General features: G+C 44.7%; 1 protein-coding gene across 1 annotated transcript in view; it reads left to right on the top strand.

The window, feature by feature from the left end:
- Positions 1 to 13,642, top strand: part of Nup133 (nucleoporin 133) — a 51,972-nt gene that overhangs the window by 28,368 nt on the left and 9,962 nt on the right. Inside the window, exons 13-21 of the mRNA XM_059263839.1 lie at positions 1,051 to 1,214; positions 2,190 to 2,284; positions 3,717 to 3,941; positions 5,414 to 5,536; positions 6,227 to 6,326; positions 6,842 to 7,093; positions 7,677 to 7,810; positions 11,074 to 11,232; positions 13,202 to 13,337. Coding sequence (XP_059119822.1) covers positions 1,051 to 1,214; positions 2,190 to 2,284; positions 3,717 to 3,941; positions 5,414 to 5,536; positions 6,227 to 6,326; positions 6,842 to 7,093; positions 7,677 to 7,810; positions 11,074 to 11,232; positions 13,202 to 13,337 — 1,388 coding nt within the window. The remainder of the gene's footprint in view (positions 1 to 1,050; positions 1,215 to 2,189; positions 2,285 to 3,716; positions 3,942 to 5,413; positions 5,537 to 6,226; positions 6,327 to 6,841; positions 7,094 to 7,676; positions 7,811 to 11,073; positions 11,233 to 13,201; positions 13,338 to 13,642) is intronic.

Below are 13,642 nucleotides of genomic sequence, written 5' to 3' on the forward strand. Positions count from 1 at the left end.
CTCTCCTTCCTGTTCACACTAATGGCCATGGGCTTGTTGATGTTTTTACCTTTTTTGCATTTGCACTGCCGCACAGCCTCTTCCCAGTATTTGTGCAGTCCTTACAGCACAGTCTGCGGGCTGTGGGTTTGATCTGTTTCGCTCCTTCTGAATGTAGGGCTACATTTACCTTCCTGTTGTCCTCGTTGGTGTCTGGTTATTTTCTCATGTCTGCCCAGTTTAGAAGAGTCCTCTGTTTAGGGCTCACTGTCCTTCAGGCTGTTGCTCTGGAACTTTTTCCTCAGACTCCCTTTCCTAGAAGACCTGTTTTTCATGTCCAATGTGGCTTCCTTGCTGACCAGCAGAGCATGCTCTATGGGTGGCTGATAGCCACTTCATTCTCCTTGGCCCCCTTGGCCTCTTCCTGCAGAGAGCTTCCCATCTCTCTGATGGGTTTGGTGTCCTTCCTTGTGCTTGGTGCTGTGTTAGTTACTTTTCTCGTTGCTGTGTCCAAATATCTGACGAGAAACAGTTTTTGCATCCTAGGGGAGGAGGCATGGCAGGAGGACGGTAGCTGGTCACTTTGCATCTGCAGTCAGGAAGCAGTACAGTGAATGGGCTTACACAGTTCCATTCCAATTCTGCCGTTTATTCAGCCTGGCAGTTGGATGAACCTTTACCTCAAACTAGAACAATCCAGAGATGTGTCTTAAAGGTGATTCTAGAGCCTGTCCAGTTAGCAGTATGACCCATCACTGCTGCTGGCCTGAGTCCTTGCCTGTGCGTGTGCTGTTGCTTTTCCATGGTCTGACTCCTGGCACTGTGACTTTTTAAAGCCTAGGGCTGGTTTCAGTCTTAGTCATTGTCCAGTGCCTGGCCCGTCAGAAATACTCAGAGTATTGCTGAAGCCATAGCCACACAGAAACTTTCTTCTGTGTCAGGAGGTAAGTCTCATTAACAGTCCTTTAGGCTAAAGCTATACATGTGATTTTAACCTCACAGTTAACTTTTCTGTGCTGAGTTTGGGAATATTTACCTCCGTTGTACCTTTCTGTTCCCATTTTACTGCAGGAAAGATTTGAGCCGTGCTCAGATGATGGCTGATGAGTTGTTTTCCTCTCACACTGACTTGGATTCGGACTCGGAGTTAGACAAGGCTGTGACTCAGATCAGCATGGACCTGGTGGATGACTACCCGGCCTCTGACCCACGGTGGGCAGAGTCAGTCCCCCAGGGTAAGTCAACTGATCCATTACAATGGAGGAATTAATACAGAGCAGATGGGAATACTTGTTTCTGCGTTCAGTGATCACTCACTCAGCATATTTTTTTACTTTCTCAAGCAGTTGAAGGTAACTTTCCCAATGGCACATTCTGAAAAGGGCCCTAGAACAGATGGCCCTGTTTGTCAGTTAGAGAGAGTAGAGTCTGAGAGGACTTTGAAACAAGTCCTCGTGATTCTCAGCATTTTATTTCTAAAAGAACCTGCTGGGCGGTGGTGGCGCACGCCTTTAATCCCAGCACTCGGGAGGCAGAGCCAGGCGGATCTCTGTGAATTTGAGGCCAGCTTGGTCTACAGAAAGAACTTGGTGTTTGTGTTAGTCAGGGTTCTCCAGAGGAACAGAACTAGTAGAATGAGTGTGTGTGTGTGTGTGTGTGTGTGTGTGTGTGTGTGTGTGTGTGTGTGTGTACTACCCGCTTGGGCTACTCTGCATTCCCAGTTACCAGAAAGTGTCTCAGATACAAGTCTCTGCACAAAGGTCCGCTTCAGGTAGGTCAGCTGAGCCTTACCAGGGACTTAGGGAGTTCCCTTGCTGTCTTCTTAGAGCCAAACCATACAGTGGCGAAACCAGAGTATCCTTTTGTTTTAAGGAAGTTCAGTACCAACCCTACTAGGGTTTCCTCCGAATTTAAAAACTCTTTTGAGGCAAGGTCTCATTTGGTAGTCTAGGATGTCCTGGTACTTACTCTGTAGCCCAGGTTATCCTTGAACTCAGCAGTCTCCTGCCTCAGCTTACCAAGAGGTGAGATTACAAATGTGAGTCACCACTGAGTTATCTATCCAGTTCTAAAACTCTTGGAGTGCTCTAACTAAGTTTTTTTAAGGATTGGTGCTCCTCTCCCTCTCGATCCTCTTAACCTGTTACTTTCTAGCAGCTACTGTTCTAAAGCTGGTTTTGTGCTTATTCCTTGCTGCTGTGTTCTGACAGAGGCCCCTGGGCTGAGCAACACATCACTGATCATTCTGCACCAGCTGGAGGACAAGATGAAAGCCCACTGCCTCTTGGTGGACTTCCTTCACCAAGTAAGCATCAGCACTGGGCTAAGGGGTGGGCCTGGCATTCTAGCCCGGTGAGATACCCCTGCCCTCTGGGTGTGTCCTTGGAGGGACCTGATTGTATACTGATGCAGCAGTAAACAGTTCCAGGGCCCTGGCACACATGTGGATGTCAAAGGACAACTTTCGAGAGTCCCTTCTTTCTGGAGATCCAACCCAGGTGTCAGTTTTGGTGGCTCGTGCCTTTACCCCCTGAGCTGTCTCAGCAGCCTAAATCCAGCATTTTGTACATTGGTTCTATATTGTTAGGAGGACCTTGACATTAACCAGATGGAAGGGCTCAAGAAGCTATCTTCTTAAGGTTTGGGGGAGGGGGCCAAAGTCACACTGCAAAGCTGTGTGCTGAGAGCTAGTGACAGACGTGGATACACTGCTTATCAGAAGCCACAGGCAACCAGGGTGTGGGCACACAGCAAGGTGGAGGCCTTAATGGTGTCTCAGCTGCCAACAGCTCTAGCTTTATGTGCAGACCTGATTCTGTGGTACCTTTTGTGTTTGCATTTTTTTTTCCCTGTGGCTTGAAGGGGGGTTTTGTTTTGTTTTTTAAAACAGGGTTTCGCTCTATAAATCTGTCTGGCCTAGAATTCACTGTGTAGATCAGGCTAGCCTCAAACAGAGATCCAAAAGAGTAAGCCATCATGCCCAGCTCATCTCCACAGCTTTGTCACTGAGCAGGTAGCATTTGCCTTCATAGCCAGGACACATATACAACCACGTACTCTAAAGAAGTCCTTCTGTATTTGCAGCCACTCTCCTGAATGGAGTAGGAAGCGATGCTAGCACTGTGGCTGTGGTCCTGGTGTGTGGCTGGATGATCTTAGTGCACAGCTGCAGCCGCACTCTAAGTGCTCCCCTGAGCACTCCCTGGTGACCTGTGAGAGAAGAGGAGAATGAATTCAAATCATGGAACTGTAACTTTTACTGTGAGAATGAGCCGGGCCAGGTGGTGGTGGCCCATGCACGCCTTTAATCCCAGCACTCGGGAGGCAGAGGCAGATGGACCTCTATGAGTTCTACAGAGATATTTCCAGGACAGCCAAGGCTACACAAAGAAACCCTGTCTCAAAAAACAAAACAAAACAAAAATCCAAGTTTCCATTTCCCAAAGCTCTGTGATCCAGGTCACTGGTACAGATCGGAAAAGCCATTTGATCATTATGATATCTAAACTGTGCTTTGAAAACTCTAACAGCCATGGATACAAACGGTGAGGTGACTCTGACAAGAACCTCTGCGTTTCCCTGCGTGGGTGCTGTATGAGTATACCTTGTACACATTGGGAACAGTGGCAGCCAGAGGTGGCCTATGGCAGGGAAGCTCCTAGGAGGATGTGGCCACATTTTCTGTGAGTGCTTTCTATGAACAAGTGCTTGTTTGTTTGTTTGTTTGTTCTGGTGAGGTCGGCTTGTTTAGACGTCTGAGCTCTTACCCAATCAGAGGGACGCCCATGGCGACCCGGCTGCTGCTCTGTGAACATGCAGAAAAGCTGTCAGCTGCCATCACACTCAAAAACCACCACTCCCGGCTGCCTGACCTGGTGAATGCAGCTATCCTGCTCGCCCTGAACAAGAGGGAGTGTGAGGTCCCATCCAGCCTGACTCCTGCCGATGTCTTCTTTCGAGAGGTCAGATACACCCTCGTTCTTGTCCTCCTGTGTCTTCGTCACACTGTGCCATGTGTGGACATCCCTGGCAGGGCAGAGTGTTAAAGGACCTCGCTGAAATGTTGACTTGGGCTCCCTGCTTTATGAATCCTATTACTCAGTGTCTCTTGTTTACTGTTGGCGCTGTAAGAGGGGCATATGGTTGACTGAGAAAGGGATTCCCCATTTTCCTTGTCTCTCTCTTGTGACTAGCACAGGAAGCTGTTCTTGTTCACTAGGCTCCCAGACCTCTAGCTTGCTGCTGGGGTGAAGAGTTGGAGCACTGAGCAGGTAGAAGGTCAGAGTAGCTGCTCTCCAGCATGTTGGCATTTTCCCTTTGTCAAAGACCAGCTTCTTTAAAAAAAGAAAAAATTGCTTGTTTTTACTCATTTGTGTGTGGGGGGGGGCATGCAAGTGTGCACATGCAACACATAATAGCATATATGTGGAGGTTAGAGGACAACTTAAGGAGTTCTCTCCTTCCGCCATGCGGGTCCCAGGGATCAAACATGTCATATGGCATGGCAGGAGGCACCTTTACCTGCTGAGTCATCTCACTGGCCCAAGGCCAAGCTTCTGTGCAGCTGACTCCCTATGTCTCAGTGACCATCCCCTCCCCTCACCCCTACTCTGGAGCACTACTTTTCTCCTGTCCACTTGCAAGTAGCAACATCATATTCCTATTTTTTAAGAAGAGATGGTTGCTCTGCTCAGCCATAGAGAGAGAGTTCTGCTTTGGTAGCCCTTATAGAAAGTAAAAGGACAATAGGCTTGCTTCTGGAGGTGCAGCCCCCACTTTGACATTGACTCACTGTGGGAAGAGGCCCGGGACCATCCAAGGCTTCATAAAAGTAGTATTAACTAGCCAGGTGGTGGTGGTACACGCCTTTAATCCCGGCACTCAGGAAGCAGAGGTAGGTGGATCTCTGAGTTTGAGGCCAGCCTGGTCTACAAAAGTGAGTTTCAGGACAGTCAGGATTGTTACACAGAGAAACCTTGTCCTGGGGGCGTGGGGGGAAGTAGTACCAACTACTCAGAGATAGGCTGTGTTGGCACAGCGTGGGAGCTGTGTTTGCTACCACTGAAGACTGGGGGTAAGAGCATGTAGCCTTTTGTTTGCTTTTCTGTTAGATAGTCATCCTTGATGTATGCTGAGAACTTGTTTCAGATCCCCCGCCCTATAGACCCCCTAAGTCTAAAAGTCCTGTAAATAAAATGGTGTAAGATACAAGCTACACACATCTTCTAGTGTACTATAAATCATCTCTAGGTTCCTTTTATTACCTAAAGTGACAATAACTGTTTGTCAAAAGTTGAAGACTTTTTTGGTCTTACATCTGCTTTCCTCATAAAGTCAATATATTAACGTCTGGTGAGTGATGGAAAGATACAGCTTACCAGGTGGGATCCGTTATCCCTAAGAGTCTGATGACTGTGACTCTGTCTGCCCTCAGGTGTCCCAGGTGGACACAATCTGCGAGTGCCTGCTGGAGCATGAGGAACAAGTCCTGCGTGATGTTGCATTGGACTCTCAGGAGTGGGCAGAGGTGGCGATCCATGTCAATACAGTCCTCAAGGTACCACACCACGACAGTGATGTCAGCAAACCACAGTGCAATATAGGGAGGGACAAGAAAGGGGTTATCTTATGCCTGCTCTAGTGAGGTTACAGGTGTTTGTCAAGGTCAAAAAGCTGGAACAGCTTATATTTTTATGAACTAATGAAATTTCTGAGTATTTCCTTTGTGCATACTAATGAGTTTCTGTAATCTTTTTTGTTTGGTAAAGTTTTTCTTTGAAGAAACTTTTCTCTTACATCGTTGCAGATATTGGTGTTAATGTAGCTGTCAAAATCCATTCATTTCTCTAGCATTGAACTCAGGTTTCAGCCTCAGCCTCAGCCTTCTAGTTACCTGGGACAAACACATACCAATACATCTGCCTTCTATTCTTTAATTACTCGAAATTTGTTTCTTAAATTATTACCTAAGGGATTTCATTCAGTTTTACCTATTAGACTTTATAGTGCCCTTCCCCCCACCCCCACCCCCCTTTGGTTATCATAGTTTTCCAAAACGAAGTTAAATTATGGAGTAAAACAAATTTTTGAAGGCAGAACCCTCAAGTGCTGAATGTTTTTCTTACTGGTAGGCTGGTATTGCAGGTCTTCCTTAGACACAGCATCCCAAAGAAAGAAATTAACTGAATTATGGCATTAACAACAGCCTATTGCTTCCCATGTGTGATGATGCATTTCATTTTCCCAGGACATGCTACAGGCTGCCACTCATTATCGCCTAAACAGAAGCTCCATGTACATTCGGGAAGAACCACTAGGGGAGGAACCAGAGTATGTGCCATGGACAGGTACCATGCTGGAGTGTTGACAGCTGTTCAGAGCATGTTCTTATTGGTCTGGCATGTTAAATGTTGTGTTAGTCCCTAGGGTAGGTTTATGTGTAAGATGAAGGAACAGTCGAGTGACATCTCTAGACTCACTGGGTCCCTTGGGCATATTTATTGATCCCACCCTGTTATTTCTTTATCTGAGTGGATTTATGATGCATCTGTTAGGTTTTAGTACCAAGTCCTTTATAGAAACAGATGCTGGCTTTGGAGGAATAGGCTCTATGTTATGTTCATATCACAGAGTAAGTGGAATAGCATTAAGGAATTGAGTAGGAAGAAGAATCACATGGACCTGTGATAAGGAAATCTCCACTGAGAAGAAAGATGGGGTTCAACCAGGGCATGAACAGGCATCACCTGAACACTGCTTTGTTTTCCCAGAGCAGTGAGGTAACCTGATTTTTTAGACAGTTGGTCTTTTCCCTTTCCATCATGGAACCCTTTCTTAGGAAGTTACTTTGTGGATTTTACAGCTACAAGTGGTCCGTCTGGTATCCGCACAGCAATCATGCGCCAGCATGGGATCATCCTGCAGATGGTGTACCCTCAAGCTGATAGCAACCTCCGGAGCATTGTAATGGAGCAGCTTGTGGCACTGATTGACTGCTTTCTGGACAGTTACGTTTCCCAGCTGAAGTCTCTAGAGAAATCCAGTGACCAAGAAAGATACAGCAATCTGGAAGTGGAATACCTGCAGAAGAGATCGGAACTCCTCTCTCCCCTTCGTGAGTGTCTGGATTGGAAATGGCTGTGGGCTGCAAGACAGATGGAGGTTGGAGAACTCACCCAGTGCAGTCCATGCAGAGTTAATCTACCTGTGAACAAAGACAAAGCCAGGCACGCTTGGATAGCTTTCTGTATTCATGACATCCAGCTTTTTAAAATTACTTATTCTGGTACAAATACCATAGGAGGTTTTAATTGACTGGAAAAAAAAATCAGTAAGTTAAGCTGTGGAGATGCCCTTAGTCATTGAGTTCAGCATGCTGAGCTTGGTGGCATTCCCCAGCACTTGAGAGGCTGAGTCAAAACAAACAAACTCAGCCCCTCAGGCCTTCACATGAGTAACTAGTTTTAGAACAGAGCCTGGCAGTAGCTGGTGAAGGGCACAGATGGCCCAGTGTGGCTACTGAGCAGAAAGCAATTGTCTTTCATGTCCAGAGTCAGGAAAGTTTGTTCTAGTGAGTGATGGAAGTCTCACCTGGGGAGGTAATGATGGATCCAGGGCTGTGTTTCCCTCTTCGGAAAGTTCAGATGGATCAGTAATGGACATAGTTTATGTCATGTCATTTGTTCTTTCTCCTGAAGTCACACTAGGCCAGTATCCATGGGCAGCTTCTCTGGCAGAGAAGTACTGTGACTTTGATATCCTGGTACAGATGTGTGAACAGACAGACAACCAGGCCCGACTCCAGCGCTACATGACCCAGTTCGCTGACCAGGTAACCACACTGGTGTGTGTTAGGGGGCTTGTAAACATACCACATTGTCTGAGGCTTTCCCTTTCCAGAATGCTGTTTTGGTTTTGAGGTGAAGAATGATTTAGACGGAAAGATGGCAGATTTGCACATTACATTGTCTTTTGAGCAGACTCTTCCTTATATAAATAGATTATATTCATTAGTTTTCTGTTGCTATGATAAAACATCATTGCCAAGGCAATGTATAGAAGAGTTTGTTTGAGTTCAAGGTTTCAGAGTGTTATAGTCTGTGATGGTAGAACAAATGTGTAGCCATAGAAAGCTGGGGTCTCAGGGCTGGAGAGATGGCTCAGAGGTTAAGAGCACCGACTGCTCTTCCAGAGGACCTGAGTTCAATTCCCAGCAACCACATGGTGGCTCACAACCATCTGTAATGGGATCTGGCACCCTCTTTGATATACATAATAAATAAATCTTTTAAAAAAAAAAAAAGTTAGTAAAAAAAAAAAAAAGAAAAAAAAAAGAAAGCTGGGGTCTCACATCTTGAACCACAAGCAAAGAGAATAGAAATATATGAGTCTTTAAATTCTCAAAGCCCACCCCCAGTGACATATTTTCTTCAGCAAGGCCATACCTCCTAGACCTACCCAAACAGTGCACTGACTGTGGACCAACTGTCCAAATGTCCTAACGTAGGTGACATCTCATTCAAACTACCACATAGACACTGAGAGGTTTCCTGGCCTTTGAGAAATGTTAAACTTTTACTTTTGGGGGTTTGTTTTGTTTTTAAGACATAATCTCACTGTGGACCAGGCTGGCCTGGAACTCAAGATTCTAGCTCAACCTCCCAAGTGCTAGAGTTACAGGCACCAGCTAGCAGGTCGGGCTAACTTTGAATTCTATTCTCTCCCTAACGTGTAAGACCTCTTAGGAGCAGGAACCTGAGTAGACTGGAAGCAGGTGTCCTCACAAGCAAGTGAGAGCTTGCCTGTAGAGAGCCCAGGGCGCTCCTCCAGGCTCTGCTGTCAGCAGTTGTGAGGCCAGCTTCCCGTTCTTAGACCAAGTACCTGTTTTGATGCTGCAGGGTGATCTAGAATGTTCCTTGTTTAGCCAGTTTACCCCATGAGTTTACCTTGGAGCGAAGTAGTAGTTCACCTACAGCAAAGGAATTTGTTAAAATCCGGAACACCACTGCAGAGTCCTCTGCTGAGCACATGGTCTCAAGCACGCCATGTTGCTGAATAGTCTACAGTTGTGTTTGTGTTGACATTGTCATTACCGAGGCTGTGTGACAGGGCCTGTGTGGTAGGCATAGTGCAGTATGTGTTGTATAGCAGTGCCAGATGCTTTTGAAGGTCATGGCTGTTTAAAAATTCTTTTTATGGATTCTTGTCTGTTGACATTTTCTATAGTTTTCCACTTTTTCTTTTTCTTTTTCTTTTTCTTTCTTTTTTTTCCGAGACAGGGTTTCTTTGTATAGTGTATAGCCTTAGCTGTCCTGGAACTCACTCTATAGACCAGGCTGGCCTCGAACTCAGAGATCTGCCTGCTTTTATCTCCAAAATATTGGGATTAAAGTCAAGTGCCACCACCGCTTGGTTTTGTCCTTTTTCTTCAATGTGTTTAGTAATTCCTTTGGAGTCTTGTTGTGACATCACAGTCTGGTCATTCTCCGATTGGCTTCAGCTGCCTGCTTTTACATCACCAATGAGGCTTTTCTGCTTTGTACATCATGTAATATTTTAGGTGAGTTTTAGATGTATTTGAAAAGACCAGAAAGAGATGCTCTTTTTGTCCTGGGCAAGTCTCCTCATTACTGCAGAGTTCCTAAACTAGGAGACCAAAGGACTGTTTACTGCTACTTTCCAGTCATTCTTCCCAGCATCCCAACACTTGGTGCATGCCATATGGGGACCACCAGACCACATGACATTTGGGCTTCTCTGGATTGCATTTTGGCAACTGGCTCATCTGGTTATCTGTATAGGACTCCACCTTAAGGTGACATTCTAGGGTGTCACCTCTTGGTGCTGTTGATAGAACTCCATGTGATGACTGAGATATTTGTGTTATCCAAAAAGGGAACCACTGGTTGTAAGTGGCTGTCAATGGCTTGAGGTATGTATGACCAGTGTGCCTGAGGAAAACAGGTTTTGTTTTGTTTTGTTTTCCAAGATAGGATCTCTTTCCTGTCTGACCTGGAATTCCTTTTGTAGACTAAGCCTGCCATTCCCTCTGAAGTGCTGGAGTAAAGCCACTATGCCCAGCTGAAAACAGGTTTTAATGTAATTAAGTTCCAAAAGCGACATTTGGCAGTTGGCTCTCATGAAGGCCAATGTGTGCCAGTCTACCATTATTAACACTGATGCCAGTGGGATTTTTTTCCTTTTTTTCTTCCTTTCCTTCTTGCTTAATTTCTTTTATGTTTATGAGTGTTTTGCCTGCATGTAAACATGTGTACAACATATGCATGCCTGGTACCTGAGGAGGTCAGAAGAGGACATCAGATCCCCCGGAACTGTAGTTATTGGTGGTTGTGAGCCATCATGTGGTTCTGAGAACCAAATCCAGGTCCTCTGCAAGAGCAACAAGTGCTCTTGACTGCTGAATCATCTTTCTAGGCCTCCTACCATTGCTTCTTAGGATCCCTGCTGAGCTAGTCAGAGGTTTGTCAAGAGAGATGGCTGAATTCAGGAGTAAGAATGCATTGTCCATGTGGGATAGACACTAACTGTATGGAACACATGTTTTGTTTTGTTTTGTTTTTTAATCAGTGTATATGGATGTTTTGCCTGCATGTATGTCTGTATACCACATGCATGCCCAGTGCTAAAGGAAGCCAGAAGAGGATGTTGGGTCACCAGGATTTGGAGTTGTGAGCCGCTGTGTGGGTGCTGGAAAGTGGACCTGGTTCCTCTGTAAGAGCAGCCAGTGATTTAAATGCTGAGCCACCTCTCCAGGCCCAACACAGGTATTCTCAGAATACAGGAATTACTTGCTAAAAGATTCTCTTCGGGGAACTGCAAGGTGGCTTAGTGCCAAGCCTGCTGACCTGAGTTAGAGCTCCAGAACCTCCATGGTAGAGAGAACAGACATTCCTCAAGTTGTCCTCTGACCTCTACATGTACACTGTGGCACATACAAGGACACATACATACACAAACAAATGTAAAATAAAAATGTGAAGATTTCTCCTAGGAGGTCTTTGAAAGGGACTTACTTAGTGTTTTATATTTTAAAGCTGTCTTACTAACTTGATATTCTTACTGTATTCTTTGTAGAATTTTTCAGACTTTCTCTTTCGTTGGTACCTGGAAAAAGGAAAGCGGGGCAAACTATTATCTCAGCCCATTTCTCAACATGGACAGTTGGCAAATTTTTTGCAAGCCCATGAGCATCTCAGCTGGTTACATGAAATTAATAGTCAAGAATTAGAAAAGGTAAGATGGTTTGGTTATGAGAAGCAGCTGGTTATGCAGTTTAAGTATTTTTAATTAATCTGCGTCTTAGTAATTAAAGTATTGTTTATATCCATGCAGCCTGGACTTTTTCTTTCTCACTGGAGACAGGGCCTCACTTTGTAGGTCCAGCTGACCTGGCGATCATTATATAGACCGGTCACAGAGATCTACTTGTTTCTACCTTCTGAGTGCTGGGATTAAAAACGTATGCCACCATATCTGACTTAAAATTCTTCTACGTCATTTTGCGTGTGTGCATATGCATGAGCACTGGGTGGGGGTGGGGTCAGAAGACAACTTGAGGAAGTTAGTTCTTTCCCATAGATTCTAGGGATTAAACTCAGATGGTAAGGCGAGGTGCCAAGTGTGTTTATCTGATGAGCCATCTCAGACTCTCAAATATAAGTTCTTATGGCACAGATATGTTAATTAGCCTTATTTAACCTTTCTTATTGTATGTATCTATTTAAACTTCATCTTGCATTCTATGAATATATAGATATAGTTAAGATGTGCCAACATACAATTTTTTTTTTTAATTAAAACAAGCTATTAATGGATTGTTAACACATGTACTTCTGTCCAAATTTACTTTCTGATGCAGTGATAAACACTGTGACCAAGAACAGCTTAGGGAAAGAAGGGTTTATTTGGCTTACACATCACAGAATCACAGTGTTCATTGAAGGAAGTTGAGACAGAAACTCAAACAGAAGCAGAGGCAGGAACCGTAGAGGAAAGTTGTTTACTGGCTTCTCTTCAGCTCCCATTCAGCTACCTTGTTTCTATAGCCCAAGCCCATCTGGCCAGCATAGTACTGCCCACAGTGGGCCCTCCTACATCAATTAGCAGTAGAGAAAATATCCCCAACAGACATGCCCACAGGCCAGTCTGAGAGAGGTGATCACTCAGTTGAGATTCCTTCTTCCCAGATCATCTAGCTTTGTGTCAGGTTGACAAAAATCTCATCAGCATACCTCCCATAGTCTCACATCGTTGCGATGGTATTGTCTTACTTCTAATACTTCAAATGTAGGTCACTGCACTGGTCTATTACAATTTTTAACATTACAGACATTTTATTAATTTTACATAAAAGTCATTGGTCTTTTTTTTTTTTTTTAAAGTTTATTTATTTATTTTGTATACAGTGTTCTGTCTGCATGTGTGCCTGCAGGCCAGAAGAGGGCACCAGATCTCATTATAGATGGTTGTGAGCCACCATGTGTTTGCCGGGAATTGAACTCAGGACTATCTGGAAGAGCAACCAGCAGCCAGTGCTCTTAACCCCTGAGCCATCTCTCCAGCCCCGGTCTTTTCTTATTAATGACTTGTAATGAAAATTCAAATCATGGGATCTAGGAAGGTGGCTCAGTCAGTAAAGTGCTTGCTACACAAATGTAAGGACCTGAGTTAGGATCCCAAGAACCCATGTGAAAAGCCAGGCCTACAGTGCACACATATAATCTCATACTGGAAAGACAGAGATAGGCAGATCCCTGTAGCTCACTGGACAGACAGCCTTACCTAGTTTATGAGCTCCACGTTCAGTGAGAGATCCTGCCTCATATGAGAAATCAGAGCAACTGATAGACACCAAACATTTCTGGCTTGCATACACATATGTGCATGTGCAAAACAGGAACACATATATGCAAAACTCAAATTATAAGTGAAAACAGTGCAAATTAAAGTCGTGCTAGTGACAGAGTGCTAAGTGAATACACAGTTGTTATGGAGTGGGTATTTTTTAATTCTCCCTTTCCAGTGCTTGACAGTGTTCTCTTGAGAGTTCGACGTGTATTGCTTAGTGCTTTGGCACTGATCCCAGGTAGGTTCACTGCTGACCAGCATGTCTTCTTTCAGACCTCTTTGAGAAGAAATGGGTTTGGTATTTGCTGAGCTCCTCCAAGAGCCTATTGTGATTTTTTTGTTTTGTTTATTGGAGGCTCATATGACACTGCTCGGTTTGGCAAACACAGAAACTCGTTACTTTGCAAAGAAAAAAACCCTTCTTGGCTTGAGTAAACTGGCTGCATTAGCTTCAGACCTTTCAGAGGACACGCTGCAAGAGAAAATTGAAGGTAAGAAGGAATCAGAATGAGAAGGCACATGAGTCAGTTGTACTATGACTACCTGTAGGCATTCCATACCTGTAGGAATGCTGTTGCTTATTTTACTCCACGTCCATACTTCATCATTCAGACATGTGCTTGGAATCATCAATACCATTATTTTTCTGCTGGGTAGGAAACAAGGATCCCTGGAGCTTGCTGGCCAACTAGTCTAGCCAAATGAGGGAGATCCAATTTTTTTAAGAGACCCTATCTTAAAAAAAGAAGGCACAGCAATTGCAGAAGACACCCAGTGTCAACCTCTGTCTTCTACA

This window comes from Peromyscus eremicus, chromosome 5, assembly GCF_949786415.1.
Source record: "Peromyscus eremicus chromosome 5, PerEre_H2_v1, whole genome shotgun sequence".
NCBI lineage: Eukaryota > Metazoa > Chordata > Mammalia > Rodentia > Cricetidae > Peromyscus > Peromyscus eremicus.